The sequence below is a fragment of the Cetorhinus maximus genome, chromosome 5 (genome assembly GCF_964194155.1).
Source record: "Cetorhinus maximus chromosome 5, sCetMax3.hap1.1, whole genome shotgun sequence".
NCBI classification, from domain to species: Eukaryota; Metazoa; Chordata; class Chondrichthyes; order Lamniformes; family Cetorhinidae; genus Cetorhinus; species Cetorhinus maximus.
This window is the reverse complement of record NC_135883.1, coordinates 3,990,458-4,016,794: the sequence shown is the minus strand read 5'-3', so window position 1 is coordinate 4,016,794 and position 26,337 is coordinate 3,990,458. Positions and strand designations below refer to the sequence as shown.

The window sequence follows — 26,337 nt, the reverse complement described above, 5'->3', positions numbered from 1 at the left end:
CTGCACTCATGCAGGCAAGTGGGGAGTATTCCATCACACTCCTGACTTGTGCCTTGTAAAGGGTAGAAAGGCTTTGGGGAGTCAGGGGGTGAGTTACTTGCCGCGGGATTCATACGAACCTCTGACCTGTTCTTGTAGCCACAGTATTTATATGGCTAGTCCAGTTCAGTTTCTGGTCAATGATATTCACAATGGTTGGGGGGAGTGGGGGGTAATGCCATTGAGTGTCAAAGGGTGATGGTTAGATTCTCTTTTGTTGGAGATGGTTGTTACCTGGCACCTGTGTGGCGTGAATGTTACTTGCCACTTGTCAGCCCAAGCCTGGGTATTTGTCCAGGTTTTGCTGCATTTGGACATGGACTGCTTCAATATCTGAGGAGTCATGAATGGTGCTGAACATTGTGCAATCATCAGCGAACATCCCACTTCTGACCTTATGATGGAAGGAAGGCCATTGATGAAGCAGCTGAAAATGGTTGGGTCTAGGGCACTACCCTGAGGAACTCCTGCAGTGATGTCCTGGAGCTGAGATGACTGACCTCCAACAACCACAACCATCTTCCTTTGTGCTAGGTATGACTCCAACCAGCAGAGAGTTTTCCCCCTGATTTCCATTGACTCCAGTTTTGCTAGAGATCATTGATGCCACACTTGGTCAAATGCTGCCTTGATGTCAAGGCCAGTCATTCTCACTTCAACTCTGAAGTTCAACTCTTTTGTCCATGTTTGAACCATGGCTGTAATGAGGCCAGGAGCTGAGTGACCCTGGTTGAACCCAAACTGAGCATCAGTGAGCAGGTTGTTGCTAAGCCAGTGCTGCTTGATAGCACTGTCAATGACCCCTTCCATCACTTTATTGAGCAGGCAGCTGGGGCCTCAGTATAGCATCCCATCCAAAAGCTGAAATGTTTGACAATGCGGCACTACCTCAGTACTGCACTGAAGTATCATCCTGAACAAGTGCTGAAGCCCTAGAGTGTGGCCAGAACCCCAAGCTTCTGTCTCAGGTGAGAGTGCTACCATTAAACCAAGCTGAGCTCAGACACAAGTCCTATTACATTTGATGCTAAGTAAGTCCAACCAATACAAAACAGCATTCAGTAAAACCATTAGAATGGTAAACTTCATAGCTGAAATAGTGGAATATAAGTCAGAAAATCATGATCAAACTATATAGTTTTGTGCTCTACACCAAGGCACAAGGATGGGATTCAAGTTTTGGAAATAGTGTGGAGAGAGCGTTAAGGCGATCCCTGGTGTTAGAGTCCTGAAGAAATTTTTCAGGCATGAAGGCATCTGAGAGATGACCTAGATGTACAGATTGTAAACTATGGAAATGATAAATCTGAAAATTTATTTTTAAGTTAAATTGTGAAAATAGGACAAAGGATCTCTGGCTCAAACTAGTTGGCATTAATTATAGGACTGACATTGGAAATTCACAGATTAATTAATACCTGAATTGGACTCTGAGTAGCCGAGGTGAAAACCTTGGTATCATTTAAAAACCATGTATACTTTGTTTTTATTTTGGATGATTAAACCAAAATGGACCTGAATAGTCCTCCTTATCCATAATTGTATCGTGACATTGTACGGTAAAATAGAGTAGGATTAAAGTTCTCACTGCCCTACCTCCATGTCCAAACAGCACTGCTTACTGAGATGTTTCTCTGTTTCCTACACCAGGCACTTTGTGGCTTTTCTGCATGAGTTTGCCAGTTAATGTCATGTTAGGAGCCATTTTGCGCCATCAGGAGTCTGAGTTAGATGTGAAGCAGATCCTATTGCATCACACGGCCATCTTTTTTTCTTTTGAGATGTTTTTTTCCTTTTGCCTTTCTTGGATCTCTTCATATTGTACACTGTTAAGAACTGGTCTCAGGTATGTGAAACTACCTCCAAAAGGTGCACACAGTGACTGACTGTTTCACTCTGTTTCCAAACACCGCATCGCTGCTTGATGCTAGCTCTGATGACTATTATGTAGCTAAGATTAATAACTCTAAATCTGAAAGGATTACAGTTCATACAGTGCTACTCCACAGTACCACATGCTCAACTTTTGATGCATTGTGGTGCCCTGTAATCATTTTGTTTCTTTGTGCCTGTGTAGTCTGTCAATCATGGTCTACTTGTTCTATGCATTGGAATACGTTACAGCACTTATTATTTTATCTTCTGTATATTTGACCTCTTCCCAGAATAATACATAGAGAGGCTAAGTTGCATTGTATTTTTGAAGTCATGCATTGGCTTATGTTGTACATAGGATGTAATTGCTTGGTTGGGGGTGGGGGATGGGCAGAAGTGGGAGCAGAAAGAATGGAACTCCAACCAGAGTGTTATGGAAGATAGGTTATGTTTCATTATGTGAAGTAGCCTGCACATGCCTGTATTATCATCTAATATTAATATGTGTATATATTATCTATTAAGCTGCTTTGTGTTCTCTTTCAGTGCCTTGCTTTACCTGCATGAAATAGTAGAGGAAATAAAATCACCTTCTTATAAAGTAGATGATGTGGTTGACATTACAAATGATAGTGAACCAGACCAACCTCGGGATCAATCACTTTCTGAACAGTACTCCCCTAAACGAAGAAGAGGAAGAAAGAAGAAAAAAATCAATGATGTTTTTGATGACTTGTCAGATGACAAAGATTTTGTGGTCTCTGATGGAATAACTGATGAAGAAGAGGAAGAAGAAGTTAGTGAAGTTGAAACACCCAGTGATGTTTCTGAGTCCGATCTGGATGACTCTCATGATGGGGAAGGGCAGAAACAAAGAAGGAGTTCAATAAATGTGAGTTATTTACATTACAGTCCATCTCTGCAGTCATCTGCACGTAACAATTTCCTGTACGGTTATATGGTAACTTATAATGCTATATTCTGAGAATGGGACAGAACCTCACACAATTGCCTCCAGAATCTCTCTCTTTTAATATTTTGGGACCGTCAGCAATTCTGGATTGAAAATTATTACTAATTTATTGAGTGGTATAAACACTGCTGGAGTAATTTTAAGACTGCCTTCCTGACAAGAGCGGGTGGGAAGGCAGTTAAAATTGCCCTGGTGACCTATCATTCACGTCCTGTGTGGGTATTGCCACCTTCAGTCTTAAGCTGCTCTTCTGAATTGTTGGCAAGGATATCACCTAGAGCTGGTAGAGCCCAGCTTTATATATGCAGATCATGGTCCGATAACACTTCATTGGTTCCCTTACAGTAATTTTAACTCTGGCCTTAGCATGGAAGATGTGTAACTTTATCACCTGCAGAGGCCATTTAAAGTTGTGTTTTTTTTACTTGTGTTGCCAGGAGGAGCTGGATTGATCCTCTGAACTCCACAAGGAGAAGTCTTCCTTTCTCCTTGGTTGCTTTCTTTTGGTGCCACCCAGGACACCACTCTTGCTTGCCAGCTCCCTTTTTGGGAAGGCTAGTTCAAAGACTTAGTGGCATGCAGATCAGGAAATGCCAAACACACTTAGATTCATAGGAATTAAAGGGATTATTTGATCCATTGTGTTCTGTACCAGTGCTGTGACTTCAGCTGGATCTATCTGAAAAAAAACTCCTTTCCCTCCCCATTGTCCATTTTTTTATATATTCCTATTTTTCAAATATTTACTCCGTTCCCTTTTGAATATTGTTACTTACTTTCCTGAATAGCCGTTTTTGGTGAAACATGTCATGTGATGAATGTCTGTTGGCACAGATAGAAAAGGATTTGGATATAGTTGTTGGATGTTCTTAAACTGATGAAGAATCAGAGAGAGAATGGTGGAGATTACTACACAGATGGAGGCCCATTGTGCCTGTGCTGAAAATATCTCTTCAATTACAGTGATCTACTTCTCTGGCCCTTTCCCTCCATTCTTCCTTTTCAAATATATTCGAATTTCCTTTGAAATAATAATGTCTATGTCAACAACCACATGTGCTAAAATATTCCGTGTTCTATCTGGAGGGGAAAAAATTGTAACTTTCACCTTCGCCCACACATTGAAACATATAAAAAGAAGAATGGGAAGCAACCATCCAGTGCATCAAGTCTGCCCTATGCAGATATGGTGCAGCCATGTACACATTACATACGAATTAGGAGCAGGAGTAGGCCACTCGGCCCATCAAGCCTGCTACACCATTCAATAAGATCATGGCTGATCTGAATGTAACCTCAACCCCACATTCCTGCCTACCCCGATAACCTTTCACCCCCTTGTTAATCTATCTAGCTCTGCCTTAAAAATATTCAAAGACTCTGCTTCCACCGACTTTTGAGTTCCAACGACTCACAGCCCATTGAGAGAAAAAAATTCTCCCCCTCTGTCTTAAATGAGCAATCCCTTATTTTTAAACAGTGACCCCTAGTTCTCGGTTCTCCCACAAGAGGAAACATCCTCTCCACAGCCACCCTGTCAAGACCCCTCAGGATCTTAAAGGTTTCGATTAAGTGGCCTCTTACTCTTCAAAATTCCAGTGGATACAAGCCTAACCTGTCCAACCTTTCCTCATAAGATAATTCACCCATTCCTGGTATTAGCCTAGTAAACCTTCTCTGAACTGCTTCTAATGCATTTACATCTTTCTTTAAATAAGGAGACCGGTTCTGTACACAATACTCATGATGTGGTCTCACCAGTGCCCTGTACAACGGAAGCATATTGGCGAATGCACCCTCCTACCCTCTATTCACAGAATTACTTGGAGGAGGCAGGAAAAAAAAACAATCAAATCTCCAATGAATCTGTGACACCTGTTTTCCTCTTCACTGACCCCTCTCATCCTAAAATGGGATTTCCTCCTTCTTCGTCCTTCAAGGCAAAGATGACCATGTTCATTATCTGGGGTGTTTGGTGGGGTTTAGGTGGATACGTAGGTGACTGCTAAGGCCAACCTGTGCCCGGAAGGTTCTGCTGCAAGTAGGACAGGATGCAGTAGATGATAAAGTTTTGGATGGGCTGCTGGGTTGGGATTTCCTCTTCCTTGCAGTTTCTCTCTCCCTTTGATGTTCATCTGCTTGCAAAGGAGGCTGCACTGTTTTTATTTGGTTGCGCCAGATGCGGCCTTGGCGAGCTTCTCCCGTGACTTGAAGCCAGTATCAAAACTCATAAGTGAAGAAGTCAGGGTGTCCTTGTAATGCTTCCTTAGACCACCATGAGAGTGCGCCAGACTCAAGCTCTCCATAGAAGATTCGCTTTGGTAAGCAAGTGTCAAGCATTCTGGCTACTTCACCAGCCCAACTCAGTTGTGCCTGTCTCAGTGTGGATACTTGACAATGCCAGCTTGGGTAAGCACCTCAGTGTCTGGTATTTTTGTCTTGCCATCTGATCTTCAGAAGCTTCCGAATGCAGCTCAAGTGAAAGTGTTTGAGCTTCTTGGCCTGACACTGGTACACAGTACAAATCTCACATGCGTAGAGCAGAGTGGGCATGACTGTTGTTCTGTAGACTTTCCGTTTGGTAGACAAACTTACTCCTCTTCATTCAAAGATGTTTAAAGTCTGCTGAAGACTACACTTGCTTTGGCAATTCTTGCATGTGCCCTGTCATTAATATAGACAGGTCGAGAGAGTGTGCTGCTGATATCCACTGCTAACAGATTCTGGTCATGGACTAAAACTTTAGACTCGAAATAGGGCTTTCCTGGAGCAGGTCGTCAGTTATCTTTGTGCTGATCGTGAGGCCGAAGTTGTGGCGTACGTTGGAGAGCCCACCCGCGCTACGACGTTGGAGAGCCCGCCCGCGCTACGACGTTGGAGAGCCCGCCCGCGCTACGACGTTGGAGAGCCCGCCCGCGCTACGACGTTGGAGAGCCCGCCCGCGCTACGACGTTGGAGAGCCCGCCCGCGCTACGACGTTGGAGAGCCCGCCCGCGCTACGACGTTGGAGAGCCCGCCCGCGCTACGACGTTGGAGAGCCCGCCCGCACGATATTGCACACCCAGCTCTGAATCGGCAGTTAGTGCACAGTCATTGGCAAACAGGAAATCACAAAGTATGTCCTTGGAGACCTTGTGTCTTTGCCACCCCTTCCACTTGAAGGCATTTCCGGTACTTCCTCCAAGGAGGTGTGGACTGCCTGTGCCTACAAAACCCATAGGAAAACCACAGCCTTGGTAACCAGGCAACAGGAGGTTTTATTTCTTATGACGTGGACAATATTGGCAAGATCACATTTACAGCTCACCCCTATAGCAATTGTGTTTACAATTGGGGTGGCTTCAGATTGCATTAAAATCAACCATGTACTGTAAAACTTGATTCATGGGTCAATCAAGCCAGGTAGGGGTTGCAAGTTTGCTTCCGTGCAGGACATTTGTGAACCAGTGGAGTTTTCTTAACAGACTGGCAGCTTTCATGGTAAGTATTTTTTCCATTGCTATCTCAAAAACTACCATGTGTGTTGAGTTCTGTTTCAAAACTTGCCAAGGTGGAATTTGAATTTACAAATATCTGGATTGCTAAAACAGCACCATCACCAGTACAAAAAGTTTTGACTTCACTATTGCTGTCAGGCTTCTGAGTTAAATTTGCGAGCCTTTTGACTTCATATCAGTGGCTCTGATACAAAATGACAAAAATATCTCAGACTATGGGAAATGTTTTCATTGTAGTGGCTTATCTCCAAAGGAGAGAATCACAGGAATGATGTTCCTTTGTGTGTGGCTTTCTTGGTAGTTTGGAAAAGCTACGTGAATGTCTCTATTTCCATGCTGCTATAACTTAAAGGTGAATTATGACCTTTTTGCCTCATTAGTAGTGTTGTTCTGTTGGAGTCATTTCAACTCCTGATGGTTAAGAGTATTATCTGTTTTGAGACCATAACCAATTAGAAGCTTTTTTTTAAACTAATCTCGAAGAACAATAGTCTGCCATAGACTTTTATGATGGCTAACAAATCATTGTCAGGTTTGGCCATTGTCATTGTCTTTTATCTTGTCTGCGTCTGTTGATCATCTTTAGTTGATGTTTTCAAGGGCTTCAAATTCAGGTTATTCTTGGGAGTCCTCAAAATTTAAAAAGGTGGTAGTGACCTTTTAGGTTTGACTTTGGCACCCAGTGTCGCCATTAAGTATTCCCAGCTCAGTTTTAGTGTGACCAAGTTAAGAATAAAGCTCCCTTTATTTTTGCCCCTAAAATGTCTTAAAGGAAAATAACAATGTTTTGATCATTCAAATATGTGTGTTTTTAATGATACAGGGTAGACTACTTCAGTCGGTCTGCACACAGTGGTTATGTGATGCAGTTGAGTCATTTCTGTTGATCGGATATCATATTGCTCACATATCCTCCTCCTCCTCCTAAGAGGGCATTGATGATGGTGACAATGGACTTCCATTGGTTGGCCCATGATTATGCTTGGCGAAATACTGCTGTGGTTTGCCGTTGCCTTCTGCAGTATGGCTGACCAGGAAACACACTCATTCTTTACTGCCTACCATCAGGTGTATAGGAAGGATTTACAGGCTGATAATCGACCTGTTTGGTCACATTATGCACATACTTTCCATGGCCATCAAGCCCTGAACTGAGACTTGAACCCGGAGCTTCTGGCCCACAGGTAGGGACACTACCACTGTGGTACAAAACCTCCCATGCTCACATATAACATCACAAATTGTGCCCTTTGTCACTTCAGCACAGCTCTTTAGAAATGCCAAGATCAAACCCTGAATGCAGTTTATTATATTAGAGACAACATGCCCATAACATACAAAGTTTAGACTGAAGAAACATTTGAGGTTAGTGTAAATTTTGATGATTAAACCAGTTTTATTTGGGGTCCTTTTGGCCTGAATATTGGATTTTATAAAAAGACATGTCTATAAAGAAATAACTTTTAAGTATTTTATTTTCAGAAACAATCTTGCAGTACAAAACGTCGGCTATTTGGAAATTTTGCAAATGGCCTTCCTAATACTATAATGGTACCAGTGTGGGAAGCTACTACAATTACAAGAAAGCAGTAAGTCTCAGAGTTTCTTTTTCAATGAAAAAAATAAACAAACAACTAAACTATTATATTGCTGAAAAAAAAGGGACTTTTTTTGTCAAAGCTTTTCATCTTGCACTCATCAGGACAATTCGCAAGAAATTACCAATATCGAGAAAACAACATATTTATACTGTATGAGAAGAGTGTGCTGTTTGGTTGATAAGTGGACTCTGGCAGAGGCATTGCCATGGAAAATGCACCAGTGGATGGTTGCGGACAGTTAACTGTCAAACATTGTTTGAAATTTAAAACAGACAGCTTAACTCCGATTGGTCAAGACATTGCCCTAGGAAATGAACCAGTGAATGGCTGCCACTTATTTTGTTTGGCTGAAATAGGCACAGTGTGTGTAACATGTTCTTTCTGTCTTCAAATAACAGGGCCCTGTGTATTAATGTATGTAACTTCCAGTAGACGTAAATGTGCCACACTGCAAGCCTGACTGACAATTTTAAATTGGTTGTCAGCAGAGTTCTTAGCACACAGGATTATTTAGCAAATGTTGTCCAATCGCAGAATCTCACCTAGAGTTGGACGCTGTGTTTTGAGTTTTGCAAGCATGATTGGGTAGACCTGTACCTTTCCTGTTGCGAACAGCGGAAGGGATATGCTGTTTGATATGATCTGCCAGTGTTTGGGACGTACAGTCTACATACCTAGCATCACACTGGCACTGAAATTCATATACCAATTACTCACTTGCGTGATAGGCAGAACGTCTTTTTGGCTTGACTGCAGCATCCTGTTAGTGGTGAATCCCACTTGTGTTGCTACTGCACAGTAGCAACATGAAACAGCTAGTCTCACCTGTTGCTCAAATGTTTGAGATACCTTGCCCTTCCAGGATAATCTGAGGTAGTCTGAGCACTTTTGAGGGCCGAAAGTGACGGCCTCAGTCCCGTTCATGAGTTTACGCGATACGTAGTGTGAACATACCTGCCGCTGAACATGACCGGACAGCCTTGCTCAAAAGTAAGCCAAAAAAGCGCTTGCTGGACTTGTGTATGAGCGATGAGCAACCGTGTGATTAATATGACAGGGTTTATCCTCACAGCTCGCTACATCCGCATGTGTGTGGGCTGACCAAGATACACAAAAGTGATGTCTTATCTATGACCGGTTCTGCACAACATGAATTGGCCAAAGATTGGGCAAATTGTCAGAACCAGCTTGAGCAAGTTTTCCAGATATGCCGTGAAGGATTCCTTCACATTTGTGAAGACAATACAACACTTAAGTATCGATAGCAATGCTGTGTCCATGTGCTCAATTGACATTGCTAGCCTATTCACCAATGTTCCACTTAAGGAAGCCATAGATATTTGTGCTGCAGCACTATAATCATGGCGATCTAGACCTGTCACCATTGCGCAAATCAGTATTCATGAGCTTATGAGCTGGCAACTTATGGTTGAGTTCAGCTTTAATGACACCATGTATGCCCAAATAGATGGGGTTTCCTCTAAGCCCAGCTCTCACAAACATCTTTGTTGGGTTCCATGAGAAACGCGTCTTCAATGGAATGATACACAACCTCCTACCCCTTGCATGTGTCCGATATGTGGATGATACATTTGCTATATTTAAATCCACAGCTGCATGTAATAATTTCCTTGCATGTCTTAATGAGCCCCATCCTGTGCTCAAATTCACCTTTGAAATGGAGCTATAAGATTGGCCTTATTGGCAACCTTGTAAATACGACCCAGCCATTTGCTCACTATGCAAGCTTGATGCTGGAGTAGGGCATATCAAAGGCGTTCTGCAGAATAATGGTACCCTGTTCAGATCATTTCGCACTGTGTATAGCACAAACTCATGAGCAGGCCCAACGTCATCACTTCCGATACTGAAAAGTGCCCAGTCTACCTTAGATAACCCTGGAAGGGTAAGGTATCTCAAACATTTGAGCAACAGGTGAAGCTATCTGTTTCACGCTGCTACTGTGCAGTCGCAACACGAGCGGTATTCGCCGCTAACAGGAAGCTGCCATCAAGCCAAAAAGAGGTTCTGCCTATCACACAAATGAGTAATGTGGTGTATGAATTTCAGGCCAGTATGATGCTAGGTGTGTAGACTGTATGCCCCAAAGACTGGTGGCATACCCAACCAGCCCATGCTTGCAAAACTCAGAACACAGCGTCTGACATTAGATGTGATTGCATGATTGGACAGCATTTGCAGAATAACCCTCAATGTGCTAAGAATTACGCTGACAACCAATTTAAGATTGTCAGTCAGGCTTACTGTGTGGTGCATTTACATATACTGGAAGCTACATATATTAATACACAGGGCCCTGTTCTTTGCAGACAGAAAGAACATGTTACACACGTGCCTATTTCAGCTAAACAAAATAAGTGGCAGCCATTCGCTGGTTCATTTCCCAGGGCAATGTCTTGACTAATCAGAGTTAAGCTGCTTGGTTTAAATTTCAAACAATGCTTGGCAGTGAACTGTCCATCACCATCCACTGGTGCATTCTCCATGGCAATGCCTCTACCAATCAGAGCCACTTGCCAACCAATCAGCACTCTTTGCTCATACAATATAAATAAAATACTCACATTGGTATTTTTTGTGAATTGTTCTGATGAGTGCAAGATGAAAAGCTGCAAAAAAAAAGTCTTTTTCAGCAATACTCTGTACTATCCAATGACTATAAACTATTATAATCACCCATGGATGTGGGTGCATTATAGATTTTGAAAATGTATATTATTACATAATGTACATATCTCTTTTGGGACTTGGGATATTTTATGTTGCTGATACTTTATTAGTGCCTGTTTCTGTTTTATTCCTCATAAATGCAGAGAAGTAAGTTAGCAGTTTAACACATTCACAGGATTTGAATGCCTGTAGATGCATTTCTTGCTCTCCTTTCTCTTACCTATTACCTCTTAGTGCCATCCTCCATTTATACCCTACATGTAGAAGTTTGTATACCTTCTCCTAGTGTCACCCCTCCTAAACCCACAGGAAGATGTTTCTGAAACAAAATTTTGGCTGGAGGTCTTTGCTGAATCCTGAGACTCAACACCTGCCCCTTCATAGTGACTAATTTCTCAAAGGGGTCCTTTAAAGGATGTTAGGTTCCTAATTTACTTATTCAAGTGGCCTAATGCCTGGAGGACAGAGAAGAGCAATTGAAGGAGGCACAGTGGTAGGATGGGATGAGGTGGTGGACACATTTATAAATTAGCGTGAAAATTTTAAATTTGGTGCGTTACTGGGAGGGTGGGGGTGGGGCAAGGGAGGAATGGAGCCTATAGAGGTGTGAGAGTAGAGGTAATGGACATGTGGGACATGATTGTGGACAGCAGAGTATTGTAGAAGTTAGTGTTGATATAATGTGAAGCTGAGAAGCCTGGTGAGGAAATCATTAGTGGCGTCAACTGCAGAGGCACAACCAAAGCATAATGCTGTTTGAGGGTGTGGCAACAGGGTTGGAAGAGGTCATGGAGAGATCTGAGGACAAGAATGAGGATTTTAAACTTAATGCATTTGGGTTAGGTGTAGATCAACAAGAACAGGCTTCCACTAGTGATATGGAGCGATAAGGATGCAGGCAGGAAATGGAAGCAAGTGGATTTGTGATTAGTAAGAAATGAGGTTTGACACACTGATTAGGGTTAAGCAGTAATACAGAAGCAAAATCCTGTGGATGCTAGAAACCTGAAATAAAAACAAAAAATGCTGGAAATGCTCATCAAGTCAGGCTGTATCTATGGAGAGAAACTGAGTTAAGGTTTCAGATCGATGACCTTTAGGTTTAAGCAGAATTTGAACCTGATTGTACACTGGTTTAGCCTGAGTAAGTAGCTGGGGAGGGAGAGAGAGAAGGATTTTGCGGCAAGGATAGAGTTTACCTGATGATTAGTTGGTGAATATTCTCCCTCAGCTCTAACATGATGTAAAACAAGTAATCTGCTAACAATAATGGTTGTGTAATTGAGGCAGATGGCGGAGCGATAGGGCTGCATGTTATATGCGTAGGTATGGAAGCTGACTCCATGCTTGTGAATAACATCATTAAAAGGCAGTTTGTAACCAAGGCATAGGAGGAGGCCAACGATAGAACTTTGCGACACTCCTGAGGTGACCATCTAGGGACAAGTAAAATCATTGCTGAAGGTATGTTAGTACTGGTGGAAGTAGAACCATGTAAGGATAGCTTGTGGGATTGGATTATGGAAGAGAAGTGATGGAGGAAGATGGAGTGGATTATTGTGTGTAACAACATGGAGAAGCTGAGGAGAATAAGGAGGGATAATTTATTTATGGTAACAGTCAGAAAGGATGTCATTTGTTTATTTGACCAGGACTGTCTAGGTACTGCAGGGTGGAAATCAGATTGCAGGGATTCAAACGGAAATTGTGGCAGATGTGAGCGTGTAGGTGGCTGACAATGATTCATTTGTTGGCTTAGAGTAGAAGGTGGTTAAATATGGGGCAATATTTGGAGAGATCTGGAAACAGGCGTTTTGAGGAGGTACATGATGTCAGTTTTCAAGGAGAGGAAACCGGTGTGTGTGCAAAGAGAGTCATTAAAGATGAAAGTTAAGAGAAAGGAAAGGTATGTGTGGTCATGAGATGGGCATGGTGAAGCCTGTGAGAGTAAATGGGAGATGGGGAGTCAGGGAAGGATTGGTTTGAGACAGGAGTTGGTTGAGGTAACTGAGCAGATAGTCTAAATGTTGGAAATGTAAAAACCCGATAGCTCCATAATTTATTTTCTGACATGTACAATGCACTTATTGTCAAGTTAGAAAAGTACATAACTGAACTAAATACATTCTTTTGTTTCAACAGTCGAGAGGAACATCACTCCCCGTGGGTATTTCCACATTGGATGCCTTCAATGCAAGACTGGAGTTTTCTTTCTCAAAGGTAATAGTAACTTTACAAATTATTCTTGTTGACAGGAAACTCCATGTGATAAATTACAGCTGTCAAATCACTTCTTTATAAAGTTGAGACTTGAACTGAGAATTGGCATTAAGATTATCTGCATGTCTGTGTATATCTATTTATGCATTAAAATTTACAGGCAAGTCACAATATTAAATTTCAAAATGCTTTGAGAACCCCATTATCGACAGTTTTTATGGTGTCTGTAGATTAGATTAACCTGCAATGCCTACTAAACCTGTAAATGGGTTGCGACCGGGTTTTCATTGTAAACATCCTATTACCATAAGTAACACTACAGTTTAGCAACACCTTATCTGGTAACACAACAGCTGCTATTGTAGACAAAAACAGAATTACCTGGAAAAACTCAGCAGGTCCGGCAGCATCGGTGGAGAAGAAACCAGCTGACGCTTCGAGTCCTCATGACCCTTCGGCACTGATGATTTAAGAGGCTAAATGCAGTTACAGGCTCAGAACACCAAGTGTCACTGTGGAGCAGCAACATGAGCAATGGTGGTCAAGATAAAGAAGGAAATTTTACCTTTGGACTTTTCCCTCCATCTGCTCTTTGTGCCTTGGTTCCAGTTTCTGTTTTGCACCCCTGACCACATTCCAAGCTCCCCACCTCCCTTTAAACATCACAATTAGATCATGCCTTAATCTTCCAAACTCAAGGGAATGGTCACCAAGTTTGTGAAACCTGTCCTCAGAATTTAAGTCTCTGCGCCAGATATCATTCTGGTGAATGCGCTGTATCCCTACCCTCCCTCAAAGCCATTGTATAAATTCCTGAGGTTTGGTGCCAGAATGTGAATAGAGCACTCCAGATGGGATCTGACCAAGCTCTGTACAACTGAAGCATAACTTTCCTCACTTTTTAGTTCAAACCCCCCTTGATCTAACAGCCAGTTGAGATAAATGTGCATATTGGCCTATACTTACAGGAACTTTTGCTGCCGACCGTGGCAGGTTTTCCAGATGGAGGTTACCTACTTCATAATTTTGTAAAATATTGAAAATAAATTCTGTACACTTTAATTTCTTCAAGGCCCTTACAACCATTATTTGGCAGCAAAGTGTGCCTGGTCTGACTACATGAATCTGTTTTCTGATTGAGAGAATGGGGACATGTTCTGGTTTTGGGAATCCGAAGCCTTGTTCTCTGCTACACTATTGGCCTTATCAAAGGAATCATAGAGTGGTTACAGCAGAAGGGGATGTCATTTGGCCCATCATGTCCATGCCTGCTCTCTGCCAGTCCCACTCCCATTGCTCTACTGCCTTACAAATTTTCTCTCTTCAGGTACTTAATTCAGTCCCCTCTTGAAAGCCATGATTGCATCTGCCTCCACCACAGTCCAAGGGAGTGCATTCCAGATCCTAGCCACTCGCTGTGTAAAAAGAAAAAAAAATTTGCTCCTGTTGCTATTCTAATAGACTTCTCATCATTTTGAACATTTTTAAAAATCAAATCCCCACTTAATCTTCTTTTCTCTAAGAACAACAACAGCCCTAGTGTTTCCAATCTATCCATGTAACTGAAGACCCCTCATCGCTGGAACTTGTAAAATATTTCTGTACTCTCTGTAAAACTTTCAGGTCCTTCCTAAAGTGTGGGGCCGAGAACTGGACACAGTGCTCCAGCTGAGACCGAACCAGTGTTTTATGAACATTCTTAATATCTTCCTTATTCTGTGCCTCTATTTATAAAGCCCAGGATCTTGTGTGGCTTTTCAACCACTTCCTCAACCTATCCCACCACCTTCAATACTTTGTGCATACAAAGTCACAGGCTCTGCTCTTCTGTACCTTTAGAATTGTACCCTTTGTTTTATATTGCTTCTCCTCATTCTTCCCACCAGAATATACCACTTCACATTTCTTTAAATTAAATTTCATCTGACAAATGTCCAACTATTCTATCAGCCTGTCTATGTCCTCTTGAAATCTATCAGTATCCTCCTTACAGTTCACAGTACTTCCAAATTTTGTGTCGTCTGCAAATCTTGAAATTGTGCCCTGTACACCCAAGTCTAGGTCATTAATGTAACTCAAGAAAAGCAGTGACCCTAGTAATGACCCCTGGGGCATCTTACTGTATACCTTGGATATTGCAAAACAGACATAGAAGCATTGGACATTGTCCAAAAGACAAGATTGATACCAGAGTTGAGAGGGTACAACCATTAGGAAAGACTGAATAGGCTGGAGCACTTTTGTCTAGAAAGAAGAAGAGAGTTGGCCTGATGGAGGTAATTAAAATTATGAAGGAGTTCGGTAGGGTAAAAGCAGAGGTGATGTTTCTACATTTGAGGGATTCTAGAACTAGGAGCCATAAATGTAAGATGGTCACTAATAAATCCAGTAAGCAATTGAGGAGAACCACCTTTACTCAGAATGGCAAGAAAATGGAACTTGCAGCCGCATGAAGTGTTTAAGGCGAATAACATGGATATGTTTAAGGGGAAAAACAAAGGATAAACAAGTGAGGGAGAAAGAAATTGAAGGACATGTTGATGGGGTTCAGTGAAGTAAGGTGGAAAGAGACTCATGGACAATAACTACTAGCCTAAGCTTATTGTGTGGATTGGCCTGTTTCAGTGCTGATAATTCGATGCAACTCTAATTGCGCAGCAGGAGTTGTTGGGAAAAATCAGCCTTTCATATAGTGTACTGTTCAGTTTTTTCAAGATATTTCATCAAGGCTTGTTATCTGTGCTGCTTCATTCCCTTGTTAAAAAAAGCAACATAATTTCAAAGTCAGCTAAGTGCTTATGTTTTTGTCCTGATGTGACCTCCATGAAGTGGCTGCATTATCAATAACAATTCTAGCGACTAATATTCTGTCCCACAACATTTTCTGAATGTGATATCAAAATGCAGGTCATGTACTTAACTCCATCAAAGTGCTTATATAATACTAGAAAATAATGAATGTAGACTGTGCTTATTAGTTGTGTTTAGTCCAAACCTGTAACCAACCAGTGGCTCAAAGGCTGGTGCGGGAGAAATGGGTATCAATTCGTGGGGCACCGCCACCAGTAATGGGGAAAGTGGGAGCTGTACCGTTGGGACAGGCTTCACCTGAACCAGTGTTCTGGTGAGTCATATAACTAGGGTGGTAGAGAGAGCTTTAAACTAAATATTGGCAGGGGGAAGGGATCGTGTTAAAGGGGATGTAGTAAATCAAAGGGAAGGAACAAGGCACTAGAGTTGGGCAGCAATTTGGGTAAAGATAACCAGAGTGTGGCAGGAAGGGACAGAGAGTACAGACTTAGGAGTGCAACAGCAGATAAGACCAGAAATGGTAAAAAGACAGGGTTAAAGGCTCTGTATCTGCATGCTTGCGGATAAATGGATGAATTGTCCACTCAGATAGAAATGAATATATGACCTGAAAGCCATCACAAAGACATGGTTGCAGGGTGAACAAGGCTGGGACCTGAATACTGGAGGGTATTTGACATTTCGAAAAGATAGGAAGTTAGGGAAAGGTGGAGGAGTAGCTTTGTTAATTAAAGATGTCATTAGTACAGCAGTGAGAGATGAACTTTACTCTAAAATACAAGATGTAGAAACAGTTTGGATAGAGATAAGAAATAGGAAAGGTAAGAGGTCACTTGTGAGAGTAGTTTATAGGCCCCTAACAGTAGTTACGCTGTAGGACAGGAAGAAATAAATGGGGTGTATAAGGAAGGTACTGCAATAATCATGGGTGACTTTAATCTATATGTAGATTGGACAAATTGGATTGGCAAAGGTAGCCCGGAAAATGAGTTCATAGAGCGTATACGGGACAATTTATTGGAGCAGAACATTCCAGAGGCAACAGTGGGCAGGGTATTCCATACCAGGGAATCAGGCAGGATTAATCAGTAGCCTCATGGTAAAGGAGCCCCTAGGCGACAGCTATCTTAACATGATAGAATTTCATGTTCAGTTTAAAGGGGTTAAGTGTGGGTCCAAGGCTAGTGTTTTAAACCTGAATAAAGGTAATTATAAGAGTATGAGAGTAAAGCTAGCTAAAATGAACTGGGAAACTAGGTTAAAAGATGGGATAGTAGAGATGTAGTGGCAGACCTTTAAGGAGATATTTATTCACTCAGCAAAGATTTATCCCAGTGAGAAATACCTTTTGCGAAGGATGCATCATCTGTGGTTGAAAAAAGATAAGGATCGTATCAAATTGAAAGAAACATGGTACAAGTCTGCAAAGATTAGTCGTCGGTCAGAAGGTTGGTCAGATTTTAAGAACTAGCAAAGAATGCCAAAAAAATAAATAAAGAGGGAGAAAATTGAGCCTCAGAGAGTGCTCGCTAGTAATATAAAAACAGATAGTAAGAGTTTCTACAAGTATTTTAAATAGGAAAAGAGTAACTAAAGCTGGTGTTGGCTCTCCAGAGATTAAATCTGGGGAATTGATAATGGAAAACAAGGAAATGGTGGAGGCGTCGTTAGTATGTAGAATTCTCTTCCCCAAAGAGCAGGTATTTTGTGTCTGTCTTCACTGTAGAAGACTTAGAAAACTTCCCAAAGATACTTGAAAATCAAAAGGTGAACAGAAGGGAGGAACTTAAACCGATCAACATCACTAGGGAAAAGGTGCTGGGAAAACTATTAGACCAAAAGGCTGACAAGCCCCCAGGACCAGATGGCCTGCATCCTAGTGTCTTAAAAGATAGTAGATGCTATGGTTATAATCTTCCAAAATTCCTTAGATTCTGGAAGGGTCCCAATGGATCAAAAAATAGCTAATGTAATACCTTTAGTTAAGAAAGAAGGGAGACGGAAAGCAGGTAACTACAGACCAGATAGCCTGACATCTGTCATAGGGACATTACTAGAATCCATTTGGGCAAATGGAGTGCAGCTGTCTAACTGAGAGAAGACTTGGCGTTTGGTGAGAGGGGAGTTTTAAGTGTTAATTTTGTTCTTAAATTTTGCTCTTAAAATGTAATCTAGTCTGTAATTAGCAGTAACTCGAAAGTACTGTGTAAGCAGGCTAAGGTCTTTCTTTCTTGCAGTTTAGACAGGGTAAACTCACTCTCAACTGTAGGAGCTGAGTAGTTAATTAACTAACTGGTTGAATCTGGTTACTGTAGCCCCAGTTCAGTTTATATGAATTCAGGGTTCTTTAGTGCAGTCTTGACAAATGGAGTGCAGCTGACTAACTGAATAAAGACTTTGAGTTTGGTGAGAGGGGAATTTGGGGAAGGAGTTGCTCGTTTCCTCTTTCTGTCTTTCTCATCCCATAGAAATTGGTTCTTGCTCTACTACAGAGAAAGGAGCTAGCTGTTTGGTGAGTATCTGGTAAGTGAATAAGCTCTATTCTATCTGCAAGGTTTAAAATAATACACAATTTGGTTGTAAAGTTAATAAGATATACAAGAAAGCAACATGAATCAGTGATTAATATAATTAAGTAATTATTTAAAACACATTCAGGATGGCAGGACAGGTGATGTGTCAGGACTGCAGCACGTGGGAGCTCCTGAATAACATTGTGATCCAGGGCAAACACATCTGCAGTAAGTGTTTGCAGCTTGAGGAACTTCGGCTCAAAGTCACAGAGCTGGAGGCTGAGCTACAGACTCTGCGACACATCAGGGAGGGGAAAAGTTACCTGGATGCCTTATACCAGGAGGCAGTCACACCACTTAGGATAGGGTCTTCTGATTTGGTAAGTGGCCAGAGACAAGAGGGTGTGACTGCGAGTGAGGCAGGTAAGGGGACAGGAGTGCAGGGGTGTGAGCCTCTGCAATTGTCGAACAGGTTTGAGGTTCTCTCAGCTTGTTTGGATGAGAGTGGGGGCTGCAGGGTGGATAAGGAAACTGATCATGGCACCATGGTTCAGGAAGCTATCCAAGGGGGGGAGCAAAAAGAAATATATTGTTAGTAGGGATTTGCATAGTAAGGGGGATTGACACTTTTTTGTAGCAAAGAGCGAGAGTCCAGACGGCTTTCTTGGCTACCTAGTGCCAGGGTTCAGAACAGGGTTGGAGAGGAACTTCCAGTGAGAGGGGAAAGATCCAGTGTTCGTGGTCCATGTAGGTACCAACAACATAGGCAGGATGAGGAAGGAGGCTCTGCATAGTCAGTATGACGAACTAGGCACCAAATTAAGAAGCAGAATCTCAAAGGTGATCATTTTTGGATTATTACTGAGCCACGAGCAATTTGGCCTGGGACAAGTAAGATTAGAGAAATAAATGCGTGGCTCAAAGACTGGTGTGGGAGAAGTGGGTTCTGGTTTGTGGGGCACTGGCACCAGTATTGGGGAAAGTGGGACCTGTACCATTGGGACGGTCCACACCTGAACAATGCTGGGGCTGATGTCCTCGTGAGCCTAACTAGAGAAGTTAGAGAGGGTTTTAAACTGAATAGTGGGGGCAAAGGATCAAATTTGGGAAGACGTGGCAAACCAAAGAGCAGAGACAAGGAAAGAGAGACAGGTATTAATATGGGAAATGATAAACAGACTGTGACAGGAAGGGACATGGAGTACAAATCTAAGAGTAAATCAGCAGATAAGACTAGATGCTACAAAAATAATAAAAGGACAAAACTAAAGGCTCTGTATCTAAATGCACATAGCACACAAAACAAAACAGATGGACTGATAGCACAAATAGAAATAAATAAGTACGATCCGATAGCCATTACAGAGACATAACTACAGGATGACAGATGGAGACCTGAATATTGAAGGGTATGCGACATTTAGGAAAGACAGGAAGTTAGGAAAAGGTGGAGGGGTGGGTCTGTTAATTAATGATGGTATTAGCACGTTAGAGAGGGATGATCTAAGTTCAGGAATCCAGGATGTAGAAGCGGTTTGGGTTGAGGTGGGGAATGACAAAGGCAAGAAGTCACATGTGGATATGGTGTACAGGCCCCCTAATTGTAACTACACAGTAGGACAGTGTATAAAAGAACAGAGCTTGCCAGAAAGGTACAGCAACAAACATGGGGGATTTTAATCTACATGTCGACTGGAAAAATTGGATGGGCAAAGGTCGTGTAGGTGAGTTTATAGAATGTTTTCGGGATAGTTTCTTAGAACAGCATGTTCTGGAGCCAACCAGAGAGCAGGCTATATTTGACCTGGTATTGAGCAACAAGAGAGGATTAATTGATAACCCCCTAATGAAGGCTTCCCTAAGTAGCAGCGATCATAATATGATTGAATTTTACATTAATTTTGAGGGGAAAACGAGTGCGTTCAAGACTAGTATTTTAAACTAAAATAAAGGCAATTATGAGGGCATGAAAGCAAAGCCAGCGAAAGTGAACAGGCAAATTAGCTTAAGGGATAAGTCAACAGAAGCTCAGTGGCAGACATTTAAAGGAATATTTCAGAATACACAATATATACATTGCAATGAGAAAGAAAAATTTCAAAGGGAGGGCCCACCATCCGTGATTAACTAAATAGGGTAAAGACAGTATCAAACTTAAAGAAAAAGCATATAATTATGTAAAGTTGGGTGGCAGGTCAGAATATTGGAAAGAATTTAAAGAACAGCAAAGAATGACAAAAAGATTAATAAGGAGGGAAAAATTAGAGTATGAGAGAAAGCTAGCTAGTAATGTAAAGATGGATAGTAAAAGTTTCTATAGATATTTAAATAAGAAAAGAGTTAATAAAGTGAGTGTTGGTCCTGTAGAGAGTGCACCTGGGGAATTGATAATGGAAAGTAGGGAGATGGCGGATGAATTAAACAGGTATTTTGCTTCGGCCTTCACTATAGAGGACACAAGTAACATCCCGGAAATAGCTGTAAATCAGGAAATGGAAGGGAGAGAGGAACTCGGAAAAATTACAATCACCAGGGAAGTGGCATTGAGCAAATTGTTGGGGCTGTGGGCTGACAAATCCCCAGGTCCGGATGGACTTCACCCTAAAGTCTTGAAAGAAGTGGCTAGTGAGATAGTTGATGCACTGGATTTAATTTTCCAAAATTCTCTAGATTCAGGGATGGTTCCATTAGATTGGAAAATAGCAAATATAATTCCTTTATTCAAAAAGGGAGGAAGACAGAAAGCAAGAAACTATAGGCCTGTTATCCTGACATCTGCCTTAAGGAAAATGTTAGGAGCTATTATTAAAGATGTTCTAGCAGGGCACTTCAAAAACTTCCAGGGCAATCGGGCAGAGTCAACATGGTTTTGTAGAAGGGAAATCATGTTTAATCAATTTATTGGCGTTCGCTGAAGAAGTCACATGTGTTGTGAAATTCCAGAAGGCATTTGATAAAGGTTATTGCAGAAAATAAAAGCTCATAGTGTAGGGAGTAACTTATTGGCATGGATAGAAGATTGGCTGGCTAACAGGAAGCAGAGGGTTGGCATAAATGGGTCTTTTTCTGGTTGACAGGATGTGACGAGTGGTGTCTCACAGGGATCAGTGCTGGGACCTCAACGTTTTACAATTTATATAAATGACTTGGATGAAGGGACCGAAGGAAGGGTTGCTAAATTTGCTGATGACACAAAGATAGATAGGAAGGTAAATTATAAAGAGGATGTAAGGAGGCTACAAAGTGACAGATAGGCTGTGAGTGGGCAAAGATCTGGCAAATGGAGTATAATGTGGGCAAATGTGAAATTGTTCATTTTGGCAGGAAGAATAAAAAAGAAGCTTATTATCTAAATGGTGAGAGATTGCAGAGCTCTGAGGTTCAGGGGGATCTGGGTGTCCTAGTGCATGAGTCACAAAAGGTTAGAATGCAGGTACAGCAGGTAATTAGGAAAGTTACTAGAATGTTATTGTTTATTGTGAGGGGAATTGATTACAAAAATAGGGAGATTATGCTTCAGTTGTACAGGGCATTGGTGAGACCACATCTGGAGTATTGTGTACAGTACTGATCTCATTAAAAAAAATATATAAATGCATTAGAAGCAATTCAGAGAAGGTTTGCTAAACTAATACCAGGAATTGGTGAATTGTCTTATGAGGAAAGGCTGGACAGGTTATGCTTTTATCCACTGAAATTTAGAAGAGTAAGATGCAACTTAATTGAAACCTTTAAGATCCTGAGGGGACGTGACAGGGGCGCTGTGGAGAGGATGTTTCCTCTTGTGGGACAATCTAGAACTAGGGGTCACTGTTTAAAAATAAGGGGTCGCTCGTTTAAGACAGAGATGAGGAGAAATTTTTTTCCCTGAGGGCCATGAGTCTTTGGAACTTTCTTCTTGAAAAGTTGGTGGAAACAGAGTCTTTGAATATTTTTAAGGCAGAGCTAGATAGATTTTTGATTAACAAGGGAGTGAAAGGTTATCGGGGTAGGAAGGAATGTGGGGTTGAGTTTACATTCAGATCAGCCATGGTTTTATTGAATGGTGGAGCAGGCTCGAGGGGCCGAGTGGCCTACTCCCGTTCCCAATTCATATGTTCGTATTAAAATAGGGAGGTTATCACAGGATACTTAGAAAATCATAATGTGATCAGGCAGAGTCAACATGGTTTTGTAAAAGGTAAATCATGTTTAACTAACTTATTGGAGTTCTTTGAGGAAGCAACATACAAGGTGGATAAAGGGGAACCTGTAGATGTGGTGTATTTGGATTTCCAAAAGGCATTTGATAAGGTTACTATGTAAAATAAGAGAGCATGGTATATGGCGTAACACATTAGCATGGATAAAGGATTGATTAGCTAACAGGAAGCAGCGAGTAGGGATGGATGAGTCTTTTTCGGGTTAGCGAGCTGTAACTAGTGGAGGGCCACAGGGATCAGTGCTGGGGCCTCAACTATTTACAATCTACATCAGTGATTTGGATGAAGGGACTGAATGTATGGTAGCTAAATTTGCTGATGACCTCAAGACAGGTAGGTAAGTAAGTTGTCAAGAGGAGATAGATAGCCTACAAAGGGATATAGACAGGTTAAATTAACCATAGAACCATAGAAAAGTTACAGTGCAGAAAGAGGCCATTCAGCCCATAATGTCTGTGCTGGCCAGAAAAAGAAGCTAGCCACTCCTTTTAATTCCACTTTCCAGCACCTAGTCCATAGCCTTGCAGGTTACAGCGCTTCAGATGCAGATCCAGGTACCTTTTAAATGAGTTGTGCGTTTCAGTCTCATCCCCCAATTTAGGCAGTGAATTCCAGATCCCCACCACCCTCTGGGTGAAAAAGTTTTTCCTCATGTCCTGTCCAGTCCTTCTACCAATCACCTTAAATCTCTGCCCCCTGGTAATTGACCCCTCAGCTAGGGGAAACAAGTCTTTGCTATCTACCCTATCTATGCCCCTCATAATTTTGTACACTTCAATTAGATCACCCCTCAGCCTCCTCTGCTCTAAGGAAAACAACCCTAGCCTATCTAATCTTTCCTCAGCTGCAATTTTCAAGCCCTGGCAGCATTCTTGTAAATCTTCTCTGTATCTCTCCAGAGCAGTTATGCCCTTCCTGCAATGTGGTGACCGGAACTATGGGCAAAAATTTAGCAGATGGAGTATAATGTGGGAAAATGTGAATTTGTCCACTTTGGCAGGAAGAATAGAAAATCAATATACTATTTAAATGGAAAGAGGTCGCAGAACTCGGTGGCACAGAGGGACCTGGGTGTCCTGGTACATGAATCACAAAAAGTTAAAGTGCAGGTACAGCAAGTGATTAGACAGGCAAATGGTGTTTATTGCAAGGGGAATGGAATATAAATGTTAAGGAAGTCTTACCACAGTTGTACAGGGCATTGGTGAGACCACATCTGGAATACTGTGTACAGTTCTGATCTCCTTTGAAAAAAGATATAATTGCGTTAGAAGCAGTACAGAGAAGGTTCACTCTTGTGATGAAAGGCTTCTCCTATGAAGAAAGGTTGAACAGGTTACATCCATTGGAGCATAGAGGAATGAGAGGCGATCTTATGAAACAAATAAGGTCCTGAGGGAGCTTGATAGGGTAGGTATCGGGAGGATGTTTCCACTTGTGGGAACTAGGGGACACAGTTTAAGAATAAGAGGTCTCCCTTTTAAGACTGAGATGAGGAGAACTTTTTTCTCTGAGGGTCATTAGCATGTGGAATTCTCTTCTCCAGAGAGCAGTGGAGGCTGGGTCATTGAGTTTATTCAAGACAGAATTGAACAGATTTCTGAAGACAAGGGAGGCAAAGGTTATGGGGGACAGACAGAAAAGTGGAGTTGAAACCACAGCCAGATCAGCCATGATCTTATTGAATGGTGCAGCAGACTCAAAGAGTGCTGAATGGCCTTCTCTTGCTCCTAAGTCCTATGTTCCTATAACGTAAATTGATTTCTTTTCTTTTAGTGAATCACTTAAATATTTGCCCAATGAAGTAAACTCACCAATTTTTAAAATTAAAAGGGAAGGACTTCAAGAGGAGGCCATCATTCAGAGACTGAAAAGGTAAGACAGATTTTCAGTACGGCGATGAACAGTGTTGATTCATTGGTAGAAAAATAAAATACTGCAGATGCTGGAAACCTGAAATAAAACAGAAAATGCAGGAAATACTCAGCAGGTCTTGCAGCATCTGCGGAAAGAGAAAAGGAGTTAATGTTTCGGGTCGATGGGTTCTGATGAAAGATCATAGTTTCCTGAGGGATGTACACTGACATCATGCGACAGGTGTGTCTATTCTACTCCAGCTCTTTCCCCCTGCCCGCTCCCCCCACAAACAAAACAATTGGCAGAAGCAAGAACTGCAAATTATCTATGGACATTCTTGCTGGAAATGTCCTTGGACCTTTTCCCAATCAGTTGCCATAACTTTTATAGAGGGCCTCCAGAAACTCTGTTTACATATCTTTTCAGAGTTTCTCCTGATCTTTCACCATATTTACAATAGCTATCGGGAGAACCCCTGAGGAAATTCCCAGGTGACTACAGGCACATACTCTATATATTATATATATATATATATATATAACAACATTAACTTGAATAACTATGTGCAGACATGCTATTTCATGTAGCAGATTGATCCTTGTGAGTCAGCAGGGCTAATGACCAAATTCACCCTCACCAAAGAAAAATTTAATATAACAGGCCTCTAGAAATGCAGGCATATTCCACATTTCCCTCCACATTTTCCTCCTTTTTATTAATTCTTTCATGGGAGTTGGTGTTAAGGTCAGCATTTGCTGCCCATCCCAAATTGCCCTTGAACTGAGTGGCTTGCTAGGCCATTTCAGACGGCAGTTAAGAGTCAACCACATTATTGTGGATCTGACGTCACATGTAGGCCAAACCAGGTAAGGATGGATGGCAGACTTTTCCAAAAGGACAGCAGTGAACCAGATGGGTTTTTACAATAGTCAATGATTGTTTCATGGTCACCATTACTAAGACTACCTTTCTATTCCAGATTTTATTTTGATTGAATTTAAATTCTACCAGCTGCGCTGGGATTTGAACCTATGTCCCCAGAGCATTAGCCTGGGCCTCTGGATTACTAGTCCAGTGATATTACCACCCGTGCCACCGTCTCCCTCTTAATATTGCAGATCTTCAACAAATAAATAATTTCAAGATGCCTTGGCTGGATTCCCTACCCTATGTCATTTATATGTTGAATTAAAAAAGTGAAAATACAAAACAAAGGAGGGAAATGTCTGATTGTGTCTCTTGGAATATTTTTTCTATGTTAAAACCATTACATAAATGCAAGCTGTTGATGAAACTGAATTCAAGTAAAATGAGCAAGAAATGCTGCCTTTACACTTTTCGTATCGCTGTGATTGCTCTGGTCCATTGAAGTTAGTGAGGACCACAAGCATTCTGTCTGGAGGAATCTGCTCTAGAAATAACAATTTCTTTTTTGATGGGAGGGAAGACCAAGGATTTAATCCTAATTTTATGGAACGTGTTCCTGATAATATAGATATTTTTTATGTTGCAGATTCCAGTCACTACCTGCTCACAAAGATCGCTGGGATGTAAACTTCTTTGTAGGTGGTCCTGTGTGGTGTCTGGAATGGTGCCCGACCCCAGAGGGCTCAGCTGCCTGTCAGTATGCAGCTATTTATTGCAATAAAGGAATGGACGATAGGCATAAACTGATGGACCAGCATGCAGAACCAACATTACTTCAGATATGGCAGCTGGGAGATCTCCAACAGGAGCAATGGTGAGCAATAAGTAAAAATGACCAAAACTTTGTAGATTCTTGTTGGAAACAAAACACAAAAACTGGTTTGCTTTGTTGTGAACAATTAGCCAGAAACATCCAATGTCTGTGTATTCAATCATGAATATTAACTTAGCACAGTAAAAAAAAAGACTTCAAATTTCTGAGTGAATTTCCTGTCATTGGCTACATGATTTATAAAATTAACGAATAAGTCAATACAATTTTTTATTGTGGAGTCTCAGCCCTTCAGAATTTAATTCATGTTGGATATTTAAATAGAAAATTAAAATTTGGCAATAACAGGAAAGAGACGG

The 26,337-nt window shown here is 41.5% G+C and overlaps 1 protein-coding gene across 2 annotated transcripts in view; it reads left to right on the top strand.

The window, feature by feature from the left end:
• Window positions 1-26,337, top strand: part of gtf3c2 (general transcription factor IIIC, polypeptide 2, beta) — a 128,869-nt gene that overhangs the window by 13,982 nt on the left and 88,550 nt on the right. Inside the window, exons 3-7 of one of the 2 annotated variants that reach the window (XM_078541440.1) lie at window positions 2,461-2,806; window positions 7,867-7,973; window positions 12,819-12,896; window positions 24,256-24,297; window positions 25,793-26,020. In XM_078541440.1, coding sequence (XP_078397566.1) covers window positions 2,461-2,806; window positions 7,867-7,973; window positions 12,819-12,896; window positions 24,256-24,297; window positions 25,793-26,020 — 801 coding nt within the window. Of the gene's footprint in view, window positions 1-2,460; window positions 2,807-7,866; window positions 7,974-12,818; window positions 12,897-24,198; window positions 24,298-25,792; window positions 26,021-26,337 lie in introns of both variants that reach the window. The other variant, XM_078541439.1, reaches the window with a different exon arrangement.